General features: G+C 36.5%; 1 protein-coding gene across 4 annotated transcripts in view; it reads right to left on the reverse strand.

Annotated features, from left to right (window-relative positions):
• Wdr44 (WD repeat domain 44) overlaps positions 1 to 24,065 on the reverse strand; it is a 105,923-nt gene that overhangs the window by 35,274 nt on the left and 46,584 nt on the right. For 3 of the 4 annotated variants that reach the window (XM_075957472.1, XM_075957474.1, XM_075957471.1), the window contains 8 exons: positions 18,880 to 18,954; positions 13,087 to 13,723; positions 12,280 to 12,410; positions 11,063 to 11,158; positions 8,388 to 8,524; positions 7,579 to 7,662; positions 2,746 to 2,852; positions 1,215 to 1,366 (listed from right to left, as the gene is read on the reverse strand). In XM_075957472.1, the coding sequence (XP_075813587.1) occupies positions 1,215 to 1,366; positions 2,746 to 2,852; positions 7,579 to 7,662; positions 8,388 to 8,524; positions 11,063 to 11,158; positions 12,280 to 12,410; positions 13,087 to 13,723; positions 18,880 to 18,954 (1,419 nt within the window). The remainder of the gene's footprint in view (positions 1 to 1,214; positions 1,367 to 2,745; positions 2,853 to 7,578; positions 7,663 to 8,387; positions 8,525 to 11,062; positions 11,159 to 12,279; positions 12,411 to 13,086; positions 13,724 to 18,879; positions 18,955 to 24,065) is intronic. The other variant, XM_075957473.1, reaches the window with a different exon arrangement.

A 24,065-nucleotide genomic window follows, 5' to 3' on the forward strand; every position in this document is an offset into this window, starting at 1 on the left:
GAGAAGCCAAGGACATTGGCACTGGGTTTTGTTCCTACTGCACGTACTGGCTTTGTGGGAGCCTAGTCTGTTTGGATGCTCACCTTACTAGACCTGGGTGGAGGGGGGAGGACCTTGGACTTCCCACAGGGCAGGGAACCCTGACTGCTCTTAGGACTTAGGAGAGGGAGGGGGAGGGGAGTGGGGGGAGAAAAAAGGGAGGCGGGGAAGAGGCGGAAATTTTTAATAAAAAAATAAAAACATAAATGTAAACTTCACAGATAAAAAAAATTAGTAAGTTCCAAAATGAAACCACAGTAAAATTTAAAACATTGATGTATAGTTTAATAGCACAAAAATTTAATTTCAATGTGGCCACTGCTTATAGTTGCTTTGTAGTTAGGGCAACGCAGGCTTTATTTGATTCCTTGATCAAGGGCACAGCCTAGTTTACCTATGTTTGAGTTTAACTGCTATAGTCCTTACGTTCCTAGATTTGTAGACACTATCTGCAATCAAATCTGAGGATTTCCGTCTACATTGTTAGGCTTGAATTTTTTCTTTGCAGTATTAGTGATCAGAGCAGAGCCTCATGTATATGAAGGAAACACTCTACCACAAAACCACATCCCCAGTATGGTACTTTTGAAATCTTAAAGAATGTAAACCTCTATCTATCTCTAGCTTGGCTGAATATTTTACTGTGGAAAACACAGTAGGATTCTGAATACTTTTTACCAAAGTGCTAGGGATTGAAAGCAGGGCTTTGTGTATGCTATTGAAAATCTCTAAGTATCCATATTTATTTAAATTGTGGTTGGAAATATTTAAAATACTTTTACAAGTGACAGACTATTTTTCTAATTTAAGTGCTGCAAAGATTGGTCTCTCTGCATAGTTTTCTTAATAATACAGCCTAGAGATTATTTATTGCAAACCTTTTTTATTTTGAGATTGGGTTGCCCTATATAGCACAGGCTGGCCTTGATCTCATCTTCCTGCCTCAGCCTTCTGTGTGCCAAGATTATAGGTCCAAGAAACTACATTCAGCCTAAAACATTACTCCTTAAGCAATATTCGAGACAAACACTGCATTATCTATTAATTTAAATAAATTAATATAAATTTAGTGCTCTTGAGTTGAATTAGCAAAAGCATATATATTGGTAAAGATAAGTTAAATAGAAGCCTCAAAAAATACCCTAGCAGTCATGAAAAATGAAATAGTTGCTTACCATATGTTCACCACTAAGATCTTGCACCACTTTGATCTGATCAAAATCATAAGGTCCTTTGAAACCATGTGCTGCCTTGAATTTAACTGGCCTTGTATATGGCATTCCTTCATCATCACTTGATGAAGGGTCATCTTGATCAGTGTGAAACACTGAAGAGAAAAGTAACAAAATTCAATGGTTAATATATATCTAGTTACAATTATATTTTCAAATACATTGATCATCAAGTATACTTTTAGTAAATAGAGAAGCAAAATTTGTCTATTACTATGTAACATATTGGTTGAGAAAATGGAGACTGATGTTACATTGGTTGAATTTATATCCATTACTTATAATCTGCATGACCGTGGAGAAGTTACTCAACCTTTCTATACCTCTCAGTTTTCTCACCTATAAAATGAGGATAATGATGATACTCCATTGAGTTATGAGATTAAATTAATTAAAATGTAGGTTAATTCTAAGAAGATTATCTGGTATTGTGTGAGTATTAGTAAGTACACTTATTAATAAAAACAAATGAGTAGAATAATAAAGGCACAGTGGGCTACAGTCTCTGCAAATTAAGAAAATCTTTTTACCTTATTTATGGTGTTTACATGTGCATGCCATGAGGTGCATATGGACTCAGTTCTGTCCTTCTACCAAACAGATTACAGGAATTGAACTCTGGTTGTTGGACTTGGCAGCAAGCTCCTTTACCCATGCACATGCCACGGCACAAGAGTAGAGATCAGAGGACTTTTTTTTGAGAGTGGTTCTAGCCTTATGCCTTCTTTGAAGCAGGGTTTCTATTGTTTTCCTCTGCTGCTGCGCTACATGCTGCAGACTAGTTGGCCTGTCACCTTGAGGGCAATTCTCTCTCTATCTTCTATGTCATCATAAAATGTTGATGATACTATAGCATCTAGCTTCTAACTGAGTTCCAAAGAACTCCATTGGGCTTGCATGGCAAAATTGCTTTTATCCAATGAAATAATTACTTGGTCACAAGTTTACCTCATTAAAAAATAGCTTTAAAAGTCTATTTATTTTTATGGGCATGAGTGTTTTGCCTCCATGAATGTCTATGTACTACGTGTGTGCCTGGTGCCCATGGAGGCCAGAAGTGGGTGTCAGATCCCCTGAAACAAGTTACAAACAGTTCTAGTTTGCCATGAGAGTACTGGGAAATTAAAGATGGATTCTCTGGTGCTCTTAACCACTAAGCCATTTCTCCAACCCTTTAAAAATATTTTTAAAAGCCAAAAAGTTTGACAAAACCAATTTACACTTAATCATTGTACCATAAATCTTCAAAGTTGTTATAATCACAAAATATTGAACCAATTCATACTTAAAAGGATACATTTATCTTTCTTCATATTTATAAAATTAAGGGAGACACTTGTGATTTATTGAAATACTAAGATATTGGCTATAAAAGTTTATTATGTTCATTGATATAGAGTGCCTTTTATAAACGCCGAGCTAAATTTAGAAAATACACATTAATGGAGTGTTGCAATATCCTCATGCTACTGACCTTCATCTCTTACACTTTTAACCTTATTTATAGCACGTTCACCATATTCCTCAGCAAGATGCTTTGCTCTCTTTACTGATTTTCCAAGGAATTTCTTTAGTTGAGTCCTGAAGAAAAATACACAAAAATGTAGTGACACAATTGTGCAAGGTGAACTATCCACAAACTTAAGATGTATCGTTTAAAACATTAAATGTAGGTATTCAAGTTCTTGGATTCCTTGTTTTTTTTCTTAATTTACTTAATTTGTGTACATTGGTGTTTTGCCTGCAGTTATGTCTATGAGTTATAGACAGCTGTGAGCCACCATGAGGGTTCTAGGAATTGAACCTGAGTCCTCTGAAAGAGCAGCCAGTGCTCTTAACCACTGAGCCATCTCTCTAGCCCCATCAGATTCCTTGTTTTATGGAATGAACATATTCAAGACAATAACCTTCAAAAATATATGAATAAAATTTCTCCCAATTAAGTTTATTCTAAAGCCATACTGTTCAAGTGTGATTGGCAATGGTGGGCTGGGGAAGAGCATGTTTAAACAGATCTATGGGTCCTATCCCCAGATAATCTGATTTGGAGAGTTCCTGTGAAGCTATAAACATGCAGTTAAATAATTTTGAAAAAACTACTTTAGAGACTTATCTCTAAGAACGCATTTTACCAACAAAAAGGAAGGGTTAAAGAAAGTCATTGATCTACAAAATAGAATACCTGGGAAGCCTAAGAGGACCTACTTAGTGTGTTTTCTCTTTAATCTGGGTATTCACAACAATAAAATTAGGCCGAGTTTTTCAATAGACACCCCCAAACACAAAGTTACACAAGCATCAAAGTTTATATAAACATGATTCAAATTTTCTCTATTCAATTGAAAAGATATAAATGTCAATCAACAGCCAAATGGATAAATAAGTGTTGGCATAAACTACAATAAAACAAACCCCTACTCTTTGAATTGCCAAGCTCTTATTCATAGTCTTTCCTCATGTGGTTACTTCTGATTCGAATACCCAATACTGATTACTAGTTTTTATTTACCCTTTAGGTCTCAGATCAAATAATCTTCTCTCAAAAAGACCTTCTTTGAGCCAAAACATGTTTTCTTGTTGTAGACTTTCATAGCACCTTGCAGTTTTCTTTTACAGCAATCATTATAAATAAAGGTACACTTTTGTGCATGATTACATATTCAGTATCTGCCTCCTCATTTACACAGAAGGTCCCTGAAGGTATGAGTATAATTGTCTTAACTACTGTATCCACAGCAACTAATTCCTGTGTGGTTCATAGAAAGACTGCAATCAATGTATTTGTCTTTTGTGCTAACATGAAGAGATGACCATGACGTATTTGATTTACAATAAAAAAAAAGCAAGCTAAGAATCTACAGACATAATATAACCCCTCTCTTATGAGAACCAAAAAATTCTAGGGTATAGCTCATAGTCCTTGCTTAGCATGTGCTGGTCCCTAGCTTTGATCCGCCAGCATTGACAAAGAAATTAAAGAATCTTGATAATAATCTGTGAAATAATCATAAACTTTCATTTTCAATTTTATACATTTCTGTTGCTACTTTCAGTCATCAGAAAACAGAGATGACAAAACTAATTTTATAGTGCTGGGGATTGAGCCCAGGACCTTGTATAAGCTACGTGAGCACTCTACCATTAAGCTACATCGCATCCCTGTGAAACCAGTTTCTAAAACCAAAATAAGGTGCCCACTCTAAAGTTATAGTTTATGGATAACTATAGGTTCATTACAATGATGTTTAGTTTTAATTGCTAATTTGACACACTCTAGAATCACCTGAGAAGGGAGGCTTAATAAGGAACTGTCTAGATTGGGCTAGCCTGTGAACGTGTCTATGAGGGGATTATCTTGATTAATGGGAAGATTGTGGGTGAAGCCATTCCCTGGGTAGGGGATCTAGATTGTTTAAGAGAGAAGAAAGTGAACTGAACACTAAGTGCAGGTATTAGTTCACTGCTCTCTGCTCTTCACTGTGGATGTCTTATGACTATCAAGTTCCTACTACCTTAACATTCCTGCAATTATGGGCTGTGAGCCAAATGCACCCTTTCTTTCTTAAGATGCTCTTATCAGGGTAGTTTATCAGACCAACAGGAAATGAAACTATGATGATTGCTATTTAAAAGCCAAGAAGACATTTAAATCACTGTAGATGTGACGTTCTAAATATGTTTTATGTTTATGTTTTGTTTTCGTTTTCAAGACAGGGTTTCTCTACGTAGTCTTTCTTGGCTGTCTGAAACTAGCTCTGTAGATCAAGCTGGTCTTGAACTCAGAGATTCTGCCTGACCCTTCCTTCAAGTGCTAGGATTAAAGGTGTATACACTAGGCTCAGCTATAGACTCCGATGACTTTAAAATGGTACTATTTTAGTAGATTCCTTTTCACTGATGAATAGGGTCTATTACCACTTGTACTATTCTCAGGACCTTTTGAACAGGATTCTCTTGAGCTCAATTACTAGTTGCTTCCTCAGTCTTCAAAACAACTTGTTATGATCCAGGAAAAGTCAGAACCAGGGGCCAATCTATTCTGGCTACTGGCTGCATTATTGGTTTATCTCATCATTCAGTATAAATATTTTTTTTTCATTTTTCGAGACAGGGTTTCTCCGTAGCTTTTTGGTTCCTGTCCTGGAACTAGCTCTTGTAGACCAGGCTGGTCTCGAACTCACAGAGATCCACCTGTCTCTGCCTCCCGAGCGCTGGGATTAAAGGCGTGTGCCACCACCGCCCAGCCCAGTGTAAATATTTATAAGTTCTATGTGTATGATTGTAAGAAAAAGGTCTGGAAAGAGTTACTATATACACAGACTATTGTGCTATGTATGGGTCTTTTATCATTTTCTGATTACAACCTTGCAATCAGAATATTACCAAACAGTCTCACATGCCAACTTTTATGTCACATTTTTCAGGTTCTCTGTTGCTTTAGAAGCTCGGGCACTAGATGACCAGATTTAAGAAATGATGTATGAATAAAAAATGAGACATGTAGACCCATTTTCTGAAGAAAAAATTTCTGAGTACAATTTTTTTCCTAGAAAATGAGCTTTAACAGAACATAGTGATGCACACCTATAATCACAACACTCAGGATAAAGAAGCAGGAAAGTTGTGAGTTCACACCAGCCTGACCTGGTGTAGAAAGCCATATAGTGAGAACTTGTATAAGAAAACCAAAACAGAACATAAATGAGCTGTAGGGCATCAACTATATGACAGTTCACCTGGATGTTTATGTTTCCTGAACAATTCCTAACTCTTTGGATCCTGACAGCTGTCAGTGTTAGACAGCCAAGTTTCAAATACCTGGTGTTAACATATATCTGCATTTTGGTACATCTTTTCTAAATAGTCAGATTTAAGTGGATCATACATTTTGGATGTTATATGACAATACTGACAATTTAGTGACTCAGGCATAATCAGACATACTCTATAATGAGCACCTATATACTATGTATTTGTGGGGTTAACAGAAGAATCATATGATCATAAACCTTTCATATCACATTGTCTAGCTATTTAAAATGTGTTTGCTTTAGGCTCACCCTCCTTGAGGATCTATAGGAAGCTAATGGCTACTAAGAGAAAGAAACATTTCTTCACCGTAGTCACTGATAAACTGTCCATGCTCCTGTAAGTAACCCTTATTAAACAAACTGGGTAACTTAAAACAAAACAAAACAACAAATAAACAAAATCAGCCAGGCAGTGGTGGTGCAAACCTTCAATCCCAGCACTTGGGAGTCAGAGGCAGGCAGGTTTCTGTGAGTGAGAAGCCAGCCTGGTCTACAGAGTTAGTTCCAGAACAGCCAAGGCTACACAGAGAAAACTTGTCATGAAAAATAAAAATATGAAAAAATTAAAAATATATGAAAGAAGAAGGGAAACTATTTAAAAAGAGAACAAAGATCAGCAGGAGTGAGGGGCAAGAAAAGGCAATAGGTGCGAATATGATAAAATCCATTATACATATGTAAGAAAATGTCATAAGGAACATGTAAAATATATGCTGATAAAATAATTTGCTTTTGAAATTAGAATATGGAATTAAGATAACATGCTAAAGAGGAAAAATAAGTTATGTGGCTATAGATTTGCTATGAACTGGAGTAGTTAGAAAGAAATATAAATAATGTTTGGAAAGATGAAGAGAAGGGGGAAGATATCTAAGGACAACGATGTTCTTCTATTCACAATTCTAGCATCTAGGATGGAAAACAATATAAGGATGATACAAAATATATTGGTCATTTACTTTATGTCAGATGCTTTCAAGACGGCCTAAACAAATGTAAGAAACTCATAGTTAGTCAATAGAGGGTAGAGATGGTGTGGGTAGACATTTAACATGATTTAAAATCTTCTGGAGGGAAACCACATATTCCATTCAAAGCAATTCTCTCAAGTTGAAAGAAATTATGAGAAAGAAGTTACTGAAATTAAGTGGTAGCAGATATATTCAAGCAATATGACAAGGATTGATTTTCTTAGGAATTTTCTGGGAGATTAATGTATGGTTATGGCAGTTAGTAGAAGCAAGAGAATAACACTGGGATGATGGTAATATAAGGTAAGAGTGTCGGGTTAGAAGCCTTGGAAGAGTGTAACTCTGATTTTAACAGACAAATCTCTTTAAAGAGTCTGTTTTACTGTAATGTAAAAAGTGGCTAAGAACAATCTGGTATTACAGTTTTTATATTACATTTTTTTGATTAAAAAAGCATGGAATTTTTTTTTTACTTTTCTAGTAAATACTTAAAAAGAAGGAAAGGTGTGTAGAGTAGTAACTCACGTTTTCTGCTTTAACCGTCCACCGTCAGTATCTGTTTGTTGTGACTGCAACTTTTCTTCATCATCAGACTGTGTGGCGTCATTGCTACAAGAAGGGGAGTCATTTTAAAAGAAGCCATTTCTCTTCTCAAAAATATCTTTTTATGTTTACTATGCAGCAACTAATCAGAATAAGAAAAACTATCTTGATATGCTTATATAACTTCAAATTAATGAATAACCTGAGAATTACTAAATAGTTTCCAAGAGTAAAGACTGGAATCTTAAAGCAAGATGCAATTTGCAAAATTTAAATGAATGCAATTTAATAGCTTATAAAAATCCTACTATATGAAGTCTGTGTATATCAACAATAAAATAACCTGTAGATAGCTTTTTCTTGGTCTACCAGGCACAACATATATTAAATTTAATAAAAGGTCTTTGCTCTTCTAGAACTTATTCCTTAGGCCCTCATTACATCTCATAATGAAAATCAATCGTTTTGCTCTAAAGCAGTTTTCAAATACTTAGAAAGCAAAATTTTAGAATACTAAATGATCCTCACACATATGGCTTTTTAGTCTTAATGTTTTGATTCTGTCTCCAGCATAAATCATTTTAAATGACAAGAAACTAAATAGTATGAGATTTAAGATTTAGAATAATTTCCACAAGTAACTACATGGTATGTCAATAATCAGAGGCAAAGATCAAAGGTAAATAATGCATACTCAAGCTAATTTTACTTTTAGATTAAAACAGAGGACTGAGTTTAACTAAAGAGGGACAGTTGTAGTTCAAAAAAAGTTAAATAACATTAAGTCATACCTTACATACTCCTTTGTCCTTCTCATGATGTGTAGAGTGAGAGGATTAATACCTGTTGGCAACTTCTCTTCAGCAAGACTTAGAGGTATTTCTTCTCCAGTATCCAGGTTCTTAATCATTACACTGGCTAAAATTTCCTAGAGGTAAAAAATAACACCCGGATGACTTTCAACTTAATTCTCTTTAAATTTTTATATTAGTTTTAATTATGTATGTTGTGACAGAGGCCAGAGGTGTTGGATCTCTTGGAGCTGGTGTTACAGGTAGTTGTGGATTGTGGTTCTGGGACTCAAACACAGGTCCTCTGGAAGAACAGTAGTACTCTTAACTGTTGAGCCATCTCTCCAGCCTTTAATTATCTTTTTTGAGTCTACAAAATTCTCAAAATGTTAAGGATTTTCTAGATAGTCACTGGGCACAATAAACTTAAACATTTATGCTGAGATATAATTCTCATACCATAAAATATTACCCCTTAAAACATGCAATTCAATGGTTAATAACATATCTATAGTTCTTAATTTATGATTAAATTATAATATTTGATTGCTCATAAAGGAAATCAGTTGCACATTAGCTCTCAATCCCATTTAATTATTTCTTAGTCTCTGGTAATTACTAATCTACTTTTTGTCTGTATTGATTTGTTTATTCAGGACATTTCATAAATTCACTCAAAAAATATATGTATAATACACGCACACACACACATACACACACACAGACATACACACACACACACTAACATACAATGCATCTTGATTCTTTTATTTAGCATGCTATTTTTAAGGTTTATCCAAATACCAATATCGTTTTCCTTTTTAATTGCTGAAAAATATACTATTGAATGGGAATACTATATTTTATTTAAGGATTCATCCATCATACATGTTTGTGCTGTTTCCATTTTTAGCAATTATAAATAATGCTGCTTTGAATATCTTGTACATTTGGGTGTGAATATCTTTCCATTTTTCTTTAGTATAAAAAAATGGAACTGCTGGGTCATGGTAATATTAACATTTTAAGAAAAGGTAAACTGTTTTCCAAGGTGTAATTTAGAAAAATGTATTATTTTATTTGAACATATTTGAGAAAGGGTCTGTTGAACTGTTTTCCAAAGTATAATTTAGAAAAATGTATTATTTTAACACATTTGAGAAAGGGTCTAGTTATGTTAGTCAGGATGACCTCAAACTAGTGATCTGCTATCGTTGGCCTTCAAGGAATTGAAATTACTTTTATTTTCTGTGTATGGTGTTTTGCCGGCATGTATGTCTGGGCACCACATGTACATAATTCCGATGGAGGCCAGAAGAGGGCATTAGATCCCCTGGAACTGGAGTTACAGACAGCTGTAATCATGCGTGTTCTAGAAATCAAACCTGGGTCCTTTAGAAGAACAACCATTGCTTTTAGCTGCAGGGCCATCTCGCTAGCTCCCCATTCTAAGGTTCAAAAATAAGGAACCATGGGGGGCTGGAGAGATGGCTCAGTGGTTAAGAGTATTGCCTGCTCTTTCAAAGGTCCTGAGTTCAATTCCCAGCAACTACATGGTGGCTCTCAACCATCTGTAAAGAGGTCTGGTACCCTCTTCTGGCCTGCAGACATGCACACAGACAGAATATTGTATACTAAATAAATAAATATTTAAAAAAAATAAGAAACCATTATAGAGTTAGGGAAATGGCTCAGCAAATGAAAAGTCTTATTAAGGACAACTCAGATGGCCTGAGTTCAATCCAAAGGACTTACACAGTAGAATGAGAGATCTGAGTCTTACAAAGTATCCTCTGACTTTCCTATTTGTACTGTGGCATGCATGTACCCATAAGTACACACACGCATGCATGCACACGAATAAATGTTTAAAAAGCATCTGAAATACTAGGATTATTTTAAAGCTCATCTTTTATAAAATACAGATCGTGCTTTTGTGATGGATGTGTGTGTGTGTATGTGGTACTGGGAATGGAACCTATGACTTTATGAATGCTAGGAAACACACAACTGAGTTACAGACCCAGATGGCTTTGCCTTTTTCTTTTTGATTTAATGTCTCAGAAAGTTACCAGGCTCGCCTTGAACTTACTCTGTAGTCCAAGTAGATCCTGAACTTGAGACCCTCCTACCTCAGTGTCCTGAGTGCTGAAGATTATAGGCCTGCTTTGCCATCAGTCTGACTTAGATTCTGCTTTGAATGTAAGTATTCCACTACATATCTTTGTGAAATGGCAGGTTTCCATCAGAGAGTCAAACGTCAGTATATAAATAAAATCCCAAACCTAAAATACTCTTAATTTTAGTGATTTTGGCCTAAAAGTAACTCATTATACATGTCAAAATTACTAAACAAGTTCAGTGTTCCTGGTATTGAAATGATGTTCAAAAAGATGGAAATACTGATTTCCTGGATTTAGTCATTATATACTGTATCAATTTATCAAACCATCACATTACAACCCGTAAATATGTACAAATGTGAAATTTCAATTTAAAAATGCAGTAAGTCATATGCAACATGAAACAAGAATGTGTTAAGTATCTTTAGGTGTAGTGTAAAGTCGCTATGTACTCTTACATTGCTATGCAGCCAGCACCACCACCCATCTCTAGAACTTTCTCATATGATTTTTACATTTTATGCTTTTAAGAACAAAAAAATTAAATTCTACCTCATCAGTAAGCTCTCTCCCAGAGTTGGATCTAGGTCTCTGAGGGCCCATCACTTCCCCTGCTACCGTCTGCAAATCAGGTGCTTTTCCATTTTCCTAAAATTATAATTGTACAAACAGACTAAATGAATTTCTATAAATTTTAATTATTCATTACCATGCACACTTCCACAAAATTCCACAAATCAGAAAATAGAGCCTACTGAAAATTTAAATTAATGATTCCATTTTAGTCCTTTATTATTCTCTACATGTTGAAAGATATTAGACACCAAAATTACTGTTGCCCATGAAATAGTGCCTTAGTAGTATCACAAATATTTTATTTGAGCCCATTCAAAGCAATAGTTCTCTACTAAGATTGCAATTAATTCAAGCCATATGTGGACACTGCTAAAGACTTCTGTTTATATAAAGAGCTAGACAACAATATGTTAAAAATTCACATATAGTTGTTGCTGCATATTCTTCTAGATTAAAAAAAAAATCAATGCTTTTTTTTTTTGGTTTTTCGAGACAGGGTTTCTCTGTGGTTTTGGAGCCTGTCCTGGAACTAGCTCTTGTAGACCAGGCTGGCCTCGAACTCAGAGATCCACCTGCCTCTGCCTCCCGAGTGCTGGGATTAAAGGCGTGCGCCACCACCACCCGGCTAAAATCAATGCTTTAAAAAGACAAACACCACGTCGATTCTACAAAAAAAGACCGCTTGTGACCTCTACTGTATTGTTAAAACAAGATGGTAATGTCACATTTCCAGGTCTGCTGACCCTCCTCACCTCAGCTACTACATAAATTACCCCGAGTTCCAGAATTTGGCTGTGGTAAAATGCTATGCAGTTTTTTTTGTATAGCCTAGTACATGAAGTGTTTTATATCTAGGAAAAGGAACTTATTAAAAATAGAAGCAGCTGGTTTTAAAAATACCTATAACATGCCACACACTTGGCATATATTAGCACATTTCATTTTCGCAAAAAACTTTCAAGGTGAATACTTTTCCCATGTTTTATCAATAGGGCATCTAAGAATCAGATGCTAAATAACTAGCTAGCTCACTAAACTTGTTAGTAGCCAAGCCAGAAAGGGAAGTGAGGTGGTCAGGAATGGGAGACAAAGAAATATTTGGCCTAGAGAAGAAAGAGGGTTTCAGTAATTCAGTCAGCTAGTTATATGAAGCTTGAATTAGCCTATACCCAATATAATAGTAATTCACCAACCTGGGCAGTAACTATTTTATCTCCACTTGTAGCACTTGCCAAATCAAGAGAAGGCTGAGAATCTCTAACTGTACTCTCTGAAGCCACATTTGCAGTAAGGAGAGAATCAGATGTAATGTTGTCTTTGGGTACTGCAATGATAATAAAAATAATAATAGTAATAATAATGATAATGAAGATATTAATAACAGAAGAATAATACCAACAATTTTATACACACACACAAATAAAGAAGTATTTTTAACCTTTATTTAATTCTTATAACAAACCTATGAGAACAGTGGCTTTTATTATTTTTATTAAAAACAATGGCTCGAATGAATTATTTAACTTCTTCAAGACTGCACAGTTTATACATTCAAAGATTAGCATTTAAATTTCTGCTGTTTTAAGTCTTTCACTCCCATTTTCTTCCTACCACTTCCATATCAATTCTTAGAGGGTTAAAAAAATGTAAAAGTCTGGAGTCTGAAAATACTCAGTAATATTATTTTAACTTATGGCCAGTATAATACCTTTCAGCTTTTGTCAACTTATTCAAGAAATAATTTATATATCCTAGTTATCACAGCAGTTATTCTTTAGCACAAATTGAAGCAAAAGCAGAAAAGTTAGCTGAGAATCATAACAAATGCCTATACTCAACAAGCAGAGGCAGAAGATCTCCACAAATTCAAGGACAGCCCAGTTACATGCTAGTCTGGATGATATAAAAAGACCCTATCTTACTTCTTCCCAACCCAAAGCAGAAAAGTTAGTTTTAACTCTCATATTTCCCAACCAAAATATTTCTCAGTTAATACTTGCCATCCAGATCAGGTGTTTTAAGAGCCTCAAGCTCCAATTCACTTTTCTTTTTTCTTGGTGGTGGTGCAGGTCGGGTTGGAGGTGGGGGTCTAGGAGGTGGGAAATTAGTTGGTGGTGGTGGGCGTGCAGGAACAGGCTTCTTTGTACTGGCTACTATATCAGGTTCTGGAGTAAGGTGCCTTGGGGGTTTGGCGGGAGCCACTTCTTCCGCAGCAGCAAAATCTTTAGCAGACAAAGAATCTGAGGATGCAGGATCTAGAATATCGCTTTCTTTGACTTCCATCGCTTCCTTGCTCAGTATTTCGGTTTCCAGTTCAGAAACATCAAGCTGCTCAGCTGAACTTACTTCAGCTACATTACCAGTTTCGTCTACAGTCTTCTCACAGGAGTCCTCAGAAGGAAAACATCTTTGTGCTTCTAATTCAGCTTCTTCAAATACATTTGGACTGTCTGCCTTTTCAGAGTCATGCTGTAGTTCATGCTCTATGGATAATAGTCCAGGTATGTCACTAAAGTCTGTCTCAGCCACAGAAGAACTGGCAGTAGCCTGATCAGAGAGTCCTCTCCCTTTGGAATCCAAAGAGTCATCTTCTGATTGTAGTACTTTCTGACTTTCCTCAATAATACTTTCAATTATCTAATGAAAGGTTAAAATGCAGTTTTAAAAATAATGAAGTTATTTACAACAAAGTAATAGCTAATTCAATATATATGACAGGCAATGTCTGTAACACTTTATTGATTTTAATCTTTACACAAATGTATAAAGATTTGCTCCTATTGTCATAATTTTACAAATGAAGGAACTAAAGCATACATGGACCAAGTGATTTGTCCAATGTTTTCGAGTTAGTCAGTGATAAAAATGGTATTAAGTCCTGGAAGTTTGCTTCCAGAATCTATACACTTATACACTGTAATAGGGAATCTGTGTTATTATATCATGACAAAAGTTCAATGAACCCTGTAAAATGAAGCCATATATCTCCTCATGAAGACTTCAAATGTCAAGAGTTTATTTACATAGTTATGCCAAACTAGTTGCAAGAACCCCCTGCTGTCTCTAGTTAACAAAATCACGGAAACAAAATCCACCTAGGATTAGAATTGAACTTGATGCAGTCTGAACTCAAGACTATATCAGAAAAGTTGGCAGATGCAAGGTAATAAACACACTTGAATCAATTATAAGGCTTCATTCTTCAGACTCTGGGGGTTGTCTATGAATAGAGCTCCAACATCCAGCCCACACTGCTCCCACTCCTCCTATTTCTTACATCGAAGTGAAAAATATGCACAGGGGTCTATGTCTTCACGTACTATTTAGAAAAAAATATATCTTCTATACAGTCTTGGCATTACTAACACATTAAATTCCCTGATCCACTCATACCAAACCTGAACTCTGCTTTTTCAATTCCCCAGCTCCTGTAAGTTAACGGAATATGTTGCAGACCTGCCCTGATCAGCTTTGTTACAATTCCATACTAGTAAAACTGGCTGTTATTCCTGTTCAGTAAGATTTGCCCCTAACTTCCCAGTATATTGCAAGTAAGTTTTTCACTATCTTAAAAATTTTAGTACTAGAAATTTCCTCATTTTACCACATATAATATTAACTAAGGTTTACAACGTTTATCACATTTGGCATTTAATCAACATTAACGACTTTAGTGGTAACAGAAGTCAGATAACAATGTATGTGAAAATGAGTAACAGAGGTCACTGCGGAAGAGGAAGTGGAAAGAGTGTAAGAGCCAGAGGCAGTAAATGACTACAAGGAAACTAACTGCAGCATACAGCAGAGCAAATGAAGAGTGAACTCACAGAGGCTGTGACACCATGTGTGTATAAGACCCGTGCAAGCTCACTTAGACCAAATCCTAGCATGAAGAGAGGTTGTGGGCACAAAGCTCCACCCCTAGCCTAGAAGCTTCTGGCAATTGATAACTGTGTGAAGAGAGAGAGTCAGTTTTCTCAAGAGTGTGACCCCTGGTAAGTTGACCATGCTCTAGTGGAAGACCACACATCCAAGAATATATGGGCAAAACAAATAGGTTTTGAAAAGGGCGAAGACACAATGTTTGAAGGGGAAGTAAAGGGGTGAATTTGGGAGGAACTGGGGAAAGGTGAATATTTTCAGAACACATAAGCAGTTCTCAAAGAACTAAAGAATGACTAAAACATGAAGACATAGAGTCAGCTGGGTACAATATAATTCTTAAAAATTACATTGCCTGGTTGGTTGCCTAGCATTTACTAGGCCCTCGGTTTGATCTTTAGTACCAGGGGTTGGGGAGGAGGGCTTGGCTGTAAATAGAAAAAAAAAACTTCAAAAAAAAGTGACCCAGCATTTTTCTAAGCTGAAGGGAAGTTAGCCACAGGAGAGAAAGCTAACAGAATAAACTTCTCAAGTTCTAGAGACGAAAGGAAAGAAAGCTTTCTGTGTATCACATCCAGTATACTTTACCCTGTGATGGTCTCATTAGATAGCTAGATTATCTAATTTTTTTTGTTTTATTTTATTATTTTTTTTCAGAAAAAGGATCTGAGGGAAAACCATTAGGAAATTTCCCCAAATGCTACATAGTAAACACAAATGTCCAAACTTAAAACCCAGGTAATCTTCCACATAATACTTTGGATAGGGAAAAAAGAATACTTAATTGTCAGCAATAGATGATAGAATATAGAAATAAAAGATGAAAATAAGTTTACAAATAAGGGGAAAATAATGGAAAAAGGGGCTTTCAGGCTTGTTAGCCTTCTATGTCTATGTGCAGAAGAAAACAAGGGATGGGGAAGAGCCACAGTAAGAGCAAGGTTATTACAAAGGTTTGACATGATCACTGTGTGTCACAGACAGGTTCATGCTATAAAAATAAGGCGTCAAGATGAGGTAGAAAATTTTGTCTTCCCTCGTCTGTTCTAGTCTCCCTCTTCTCTGACCTTACCATTCACTACAGCAAGAACAACACAACACACAGACTACACAGGCTAGCTCGGCACATTCACTTTCCTCACAACACACCATCAGTTCCTGGAGAACAAGCCACGCTCTTCAGTCTGCTGATGATACACACCTTTCATACCTATTTATGGTCCCTCACTGTCATTTTTAAATGGATTTTAAACAATGCAATGGGTAAAAAAATAGAACTAAAAGCAACAAAGAGATGTTGCTGCTGCTACTCTTTATACATCAAAAGCTCACTGTTTTCTGAGTGATATAAAATGAAACCCAGATATTTCAGTATGACATTCTCATAACTTGGAGTTATTAGCCTCATCCTCAAACATTCTGCACATTCCCCATCTCTAAGCCATTGGTGATGTCTTTCCTCTTTTATCTCTGCCTGCCAAAATTTTATACGTTCATCAAAAATCAGCTCACACGCTACTTTCTCCATAAAGTTAGTTCTGTTCCTACTGTCCAACAGGAGATTGTTTCTCATTGGGTTTTTATAATATTTTGTAAATTTGGTACAATATTTATTAAATTTATTTTCATCCAATTTCCTGATTTTCTTTTTTACATATGGGTGTATACAGGCTGGCTTCAAACTCCTGATGTAGCTGGAGGGAGATCCTGATTCTGATTCTTTTCCTCTACAACCTAAGTGCTGCGGTTAGAAATTTGTACCACCATGTTTACTCAAATTCCTCTTCTAAATGTAAGATACTCCTGAGCACGTAGTTGGTATTATATTCCTATGGTCCTTTAACAATTAATGCTTAACTCATCTTAAAAGGCTAAAACTTTAAAAGATTGTTAAACCTCACTTTCTGTCCAACAGAATTTTCTCACTACTTCTTTGGTTTCTATTTAAATTCTCCTTCAAATCACTATAGACAGGATAAATTGGAAGTAGGTAACTGATTTTTAAAGGGGTGAAATTAAAAACTATGGAGGTGATGAATGTCTATAATCCTAGCACTTGAGTGGCTGAAGAAGGAAGAAGACGAGAAAAAATGGCAAAAAAATCAACAAGTTTCAACAATAAAAATGACTGAATATAACTTAAACCGTTCAAGAGAAACATAGTAATGAAATATGAAGCACATAAGCATGGTAAGAATAAAAGTTCTATTTACATTGTAACTGGGAAGAAAATAAATATATGCAAACGGTTGAGAACCATCAAGAAAAAAAAAGAATCAAAAAAACTGCTCCACTGTAGAATTGTGGTTTCTGATTTTTAAAACCAGCTCTATGTTTATTCTATATGCTAATATACAAGACTACCTCTTCTCCCTAAAGGGATTTTTTCCGCTTTTACAGAAAAGGTATGATCAACATTAAAATCCATATTCTGCTATATTTATAAATTTTATAAGGGTAGAATAGTGTATGTAGTTCCACTGACAGCAAATTTGCCACCAATCCATCCCAGCTGTGGAGACACTTTCAGTTGTCATGACGAAAGGATCGAGAGAATGCTACTGGTGTCCAGGCAGGTAGAAGAGTCCTGCACTGCACACAGTAGTGGCTGGTCCTCCACAACAAGGAGCATGAAGAGAGCTACTAATGGAGAAGCTCTGCAATAGAGAAGGAGCTGTTTTGCTGGGCTCTAGAAACTTACTGGCTACAACAGTGCTCACGGCCCACAAAATACACAAAAACACTCAAAAATAAATGAACACAAATCTTTTTCCTTAGAATTCATGCTGACACTACTAATGGCCCATTTTACAATGCTTATTGTTTTAACTGTGCCTAATGTGTGTATTACAGGCTGAGGTTAGATAAGGATAATTGTGTCTTCGTCCATATTCTCTACCTTATTCTCTTGAGACAGGATTTGCCATAGAACCTGCTTTGCCTCCTGGTTTGCAGGCCAGAAAACTCCTGTTGGGATCAACCTGTCTACATCCCTGAACCCCCAAATGCAAGCATATGTGGTCAGGAATAGCTTTTTTTTAACATAGATTCTGGGGATTTGAACTTGGGTCCCTATGCTTAAACAGTAAATGTTCTTACCCACTGAGACATCTCCCCACTCCCAGCCCCAAAATATGTATCTTGCATTTAGTCTCTCTTCTTGCGAACTAACTTCTGGAGCATCACAGCACTGATTATTTAAAAAGGCCTCAAGGATCCTATCAGTGTAAGGACTTCCTGGTATCTCTGACTCCTAAAGATAACATAATTTGCTACTATGAGCCTTTCAGTATCTGTAAATTATATTTGTTGTTGCTGTTGTTGATGATTTGATAGAGTCTCAGTATATAGCCCTGGCTGTACTGGAGCCCGCTAAGTAAACCAGGCTGGATTCAAACTCATAGAGTTCTACCCGCCTCTAACTCTTAAGTGCTGGTATTAGATGTGTGCAACACCATGCCTGGCTCGGGACCTGCAACTTTAAAAGTAAACTCAAGATTTGGAACTCAGAAACCAATAAATATTTTGCTGTTGGTTTAACTGTTTTTGATTGTTTGAGACAGAATCACCCTTTGTAGCCCTGGTTGACCTAGAACTCACTATATATATATCTCAAAGATTCACCTTCTCCTGACTTCCAAGTGCTGAGACTAAAGGCCCGTATCATAGTACTCAGAGGCCATATTAAACAAACAACTGTTTCAAGCATAAATTACCAAGTAGATGGTGACATGACTTCTAAAAAAGGCCAGTGTGTCTTCTACCACAAAGCTGATCATGCGAACATATACTAAAACAATTAGTATGTACAGAATAGTATGCTGAAACAATACAGAAAATGTTCTAGCTTAAATGCATCGTATAAATTTGATATCCTCTATAAACTAAATTTGATATTATATCTTTCCAACCTTTTTAGATACATCTTGTCTCAGCTCTTGTACAGGGGACTCATTTCCAGCTTTTTGTGCTGTGTTCTCTGTTTCCTGTTTAAACAAGGAAAGAAACAGACCAAATGATGACTTTTATTTAAAAGTATCCTCAAAAAGGATGCAAGGGGAGAAATAAAGCATTCTTAAGTCAAAGAAGACATGAGATTGTGTTTAAAACTAAAACAAAAATAATACTAAACAAAGAAAAGAAACATAAAAAACACCAACAGATAGTATGCCATCTATGACACTAGATTTGCAAAAAAATAAAAAGCAGTAAATATGTAATTTTTTTAAATGAAAAAATTGAACCTAATTTTCAGAAAGATTTATTTCTATTTTATACATATGGATATTCTGCCTGAGTGTGTGCATATACACAATATGGATGCCTGTAGAGGCCAGAAGCCACTGGGTCCCACGGAACTAGAGTTGCAGAGAGTTACGAGCTGCCACAGGGGTGCTGGGATCTAAATGTGGGTCTTCTGAAAGAGCAGCAGGTTACTCCAGACCCCTCAGCTTATCTTTTTAACACTAAAATATAATAGAGGGCTGGTGAGATGACTCAGAGGGCAAAAGAGCTTGTCACAAGCCTGCCAACCTGAGCTCAATCCCTGGAACACCCAGCCTGGAAGGGGAGAACCGACTCCTGTAAGTTGCCCTCTGATCTCCAGAGTTGAGATTAACATGTATGTGCCCCCAGTAATAATAATAATAATTTTAAATTTAAAACATTTAATAGATGATAAGAAGTCCAGAATATCTTTGTGGCTAGAAAACATTAGGATCAGAAATATTTTCCGGGCTGGAGAGGTGGCTCAGAGGTTAAGAGCACTGACTGTTCTTTCAGAGGTCCTGAGTTCAATTCCCAGCAACCACATGGTGGCTCACAACCATCTGTAAAGAGATCTGGTGCCCTCTACTGGCCTATAGGATATATGTAGGCAGAATATACATAATAAATAAATCTTATTTTAGAAAAACTATTTTCCTGGGGCTAAAGAGATGGCTCAGTGATTATGTACACTGAGCTGCTCTTCCAGAGGATACAGGTTCAATTCCTAGAAACCAAATGGTGACTCACAACGCAAGAGTCTGTGACTTCGGTTCCTCCAGGATAATCTAATACCCTCTTCTGGCCACTGCTGACACTAGGCAAGCAAAGGGTACACAGCTATGCATGCAGGCGAAACACTTATACACACAAAATAGCTGTTAAAAATACTTTCCAAAAGTATTACTATATAAATATATAAAATAAAAATCTTATGACACAGAAAAAAGCATATTTTGAGAATATTTTTAAATTCTATATGCTTTAGATAAAAAGAAGCAAGATTAAACCAGAAGTTAAATGAAGGTTTCCAAAACACTAAAAGATGAATAAAATTGCCGGGCGGTAGTGGCGCACACCTTTAATCCCAGCACTAGGGAGGCAGAGACAGGCGGATCTCTGTAAGTTCCAGGCCAGCCTGGTCTACAAGACCTAGTTCCAGGACAGGCTCCAAAGCTACAGAGAAACCCTGTCTCGAAAAAGCGGGGGAAAAAGATAAATAAAATTAAACCCACCAAAAATACATATATATATATGTGTGTGTGTGTGTGTATGTATGTATGTATGTATACATTTATATGCACATATATACAAACATGTGGGAAGTTAGAAACGTAGACATAGACACTGTATTGCTACTAGAGTAAAATAATCGTTTCATATATTTATAAATCTTGCTTTTTATATTTATAGAAGGATAGCAATTTAAATGCGACTTCTGATATAATGAAATATCAATTCATAATTCTTTGTCACAGAGCTTGCTAGAGGAAGGCAGCTATAACTTTCAAAGACAAGTGATATAAGGCATATAGGATATATATATATATATATATGTATGTATGTATTAAGATAGCACTTATAAAATTATCAGAAGATGAAGTTTTGCCAAAGATTACTACTGTTTAGTATAATTGAGTAAAATATTCTACTGAAATCTTTTATAGCCTTGAAACATTTTCAAGTTTGTTTCTTTGGATTCCTCAATATTTGGGGGGAATACTATTAATTTTATTATAGAATCCGATCAAGGATCATTCCCCTATGGAATCTTAGGTATCAGGTAACATCTAAACTCTCTCACAGCCCATGAGGGCTTAACACGATGTGGCCCTCTTCCTACACACTTGATAGCTCATGTACATCTCATCGCCACCCTCAATACCTAGGTTCAGTAAACCCTTGCTATTAGGGTTCAAGTGACATTTTTGTCATGGAAGGCTTGCCTGACCATTGTTTAAAAATATTTATTTGGTTTTATGTGTATATGTGTGGCTATTAGTGGAGAGATACGGGAGCTTGGAGCAGGAGGATTAAACAAGGAAGAGGAGAGATGAGATCAGTAAGGAGAGAATGTGGGGAGGGACAACTAACACTAAAGGCCACATGAAAACAGTGCCCCAACAAGATATCTTTCATCACCAAGTGAAAACAATGCCAGGAATGGGCTGTATCTAGTTGAATCATTGGCCAAAGGGGCTCCTAAACATTGGCTATTGCCAGGGCTATTGGTTGCTCTCCACAAACTGATGGCAAGGTCCTATTGCTGAAGACAATTCTTACACATCTTACTGAACGCAGAGAATTTGAGCTGGTGCCTAATTAGAGCCTTCGCCTACTGACTAGTGTTTATGGTACTCTGCACGCTACCAGGAAAAAGGTAACCATCTACAAACCCCACGATCTACAATGATGACCTGCTTGCAAGATATACTGGACAGTAGTGGTGCAAACATGGGAGAAACCAACAACTCTCTGATTGGATTTAAGACCTACTCCACAAAATGGAAATCATGCCTAACATTGCTCAGGTGGCTGTGAATGGGTCTAGAGGAAAACAAAATACTATTGGATTGGTAAAGGAACATAGCAATAAAATGATGCCTAATGCAATTTTGTTATACCCATAAATAGTGCTTCCCTCAGCAATCATCAGAGAAGCTTCCTCTTGCAGTAGATGGTAACTAACAGACAGACCAACAACTAGACAATGTGGAGAGAGTGAGAGATTTTGGAACACTCAGTCTTAAATGGGATGTCTTCATCAAGCCCTTCTCCTCAGGGCCCAGGAAGGCTATGCAGAAGAGGAGGCAGAAAGATTCTAAGAGCCAGAGGGGATGGAGGGAGGACACCAAGGAAATAGTGTCTTCAAGACACAACAGGACTGATGGAGGGAGGGGAGCAGAAAAAAATGAAGAGCTCAATAAATATCAATAAAAAACATATAAAAAAGACCCCATCAAAACCCAGAAGCTATATTGCATTAACAACCACTCACATAAAAAATTAGTTTTCTACCAAATGGGAGTCTCAATGGGGATATTTAGTACACATAAAGGCAGATTCTATGCTCAGCAGTCAATGGCCAACACAAACTGAACTCAGTGGTATTTTGTAGACTTTTTGACTCCTATTGCTTTGTTTGGACATTTTTATTTTGCTTGTATAATAAATATGGTTTTCTAATTTTGTGCTTTTATGGATTTTGGTTGTATGTGTATATGTTTGTACTTTGTTTTTTATGGTTTGTTTTTTGTTTTCTAAAGAAAGAGAGAAAGAAAGTGCATAGAGTTAGGGAGGTAGGGGAAGTGGGGAGGATCTGGGAGGGAGGGAGGATCTGGGAGGATTTGGGGGAAGGGAAGCTGTGATCAGAATATACTGTATGAAAATTTTTTCAATAAAAATAAAAATTAACTTAAAAATAAAAACAACATGTTTATTTATTTAATTTTATGTACGTGTGTGTGTGTGTGTGTGTGTGAGAGTGCATTTATGCACTGCATGACCACAGTGCCCATCAAGAGCAGAAGGTTTTAGATCCTCTGCAATAGAAATTATAAATGGTTGCGAGCCACCATCTGGGTGCTGGGAACCACACCTGGGCTCTCTGTAAGAGCAGTAAGCACTCTTACCCACTAATCAATCTCTCTAGATCTTTTTACTGACCATCTTAAAGTAATTTTTCAGAATCTAAAATGAACTTTGTTATTTGCTTAATTTTTTTCTTCCTGTCCCATTAGAGTATAACAACTGTCTATAGTTAGGGTTTCTATTGCTGTGAAGAGACACTATGACCATGGCAACTCTTAGAAAAGAAAGTGCTGTGGGACAATGGTCTGTACCTTGTCACTTATATTTTAAATAAATGCTGATTGGCCAGTAGCCAGTCAGGGAGTATAGGCAGGAGGACCAGGCAGGAGGACCAGGCAGGAAGTAGAGGCAGGGCAATGAGAATTCTAGGAAGAGGAAAGTTCTTTCTGCAGTCGTGACCCAGCCTCAGAGGAAGCAAGATGTGACTACCTTGCTAAAAATGGTATGGAGCCACATAGCTAACACAGATAAGAATTATGGGCTAATATAAGGTATAAGAGTTAATAAGAAGCCTGAGCTAATGGGCCAATCAGTTTATAACTAATGTAGAGCCCTATATGATTTCTTGGGACTAATCAGCTCGGGGACTTGGTGGGAGAGAAACCTCTGTCAACAGGAAGGCATTTAATTATTGTGTCTTGCTTTCAGTTTCAGAGGTTCAATCCATTATCATCATGGCAGGAAGCATGACAGCATGCAGGCAGACATGGTGCTGGCTATATCTTGATCAGAAGGCAACAGGAAATCAATTGAGACACTGGGTGATATCTTGAGCATAGGAAACCCCAAAGCCCACTCCCACAGTGACACACTTCCTCCAACAAGGCCATATCTACTCCAACAAAGCCACACCTTCTATTAGTGCCACTCCCTATGAGTTTATGGGAGCCAATTACATTCAAACTACCACAACGACCACAAGAACGAGGACATTGCTTCTTGAATCTATCATTATTTATGCAATATCTCAAATGGTGTCCAGCACTAAATAATCACTGCTAAATAGTGAAGGTCGAATAATGTATATTCTGGTTTTACTTTGGTAAATATATAATAATATATACATCTTAAGTTTATATATTCTTTAATTGATTTCTGGATTTAAATTTTATTTGTTGAAATAGCACCTCATTATATAGCCCTGGTTGGTCTGGGATTCACTGTGTAGAGCAAACTCAAACTGTACTCATAGAGATTCACCTGCCTCTGCCTCACAAGTGCTGAGATTAAAGGCGTGTGC

The sequence above is a fragment of the Microtus pennsylvanicus genome, chromosome X (genome assembly GCF_037038515.1).
Source record: "Microtus pennsylvanicus isolate mMicPen1 chromosome X, mMicPen1.hap1, whole genome shotgun sequence".
Lineage (NCBI taxonomy): Eukaryota > Metazoa > Chordata > Mammalia > Rodentia > Cricetidae > Microtus > Microtus pennsylvanicus.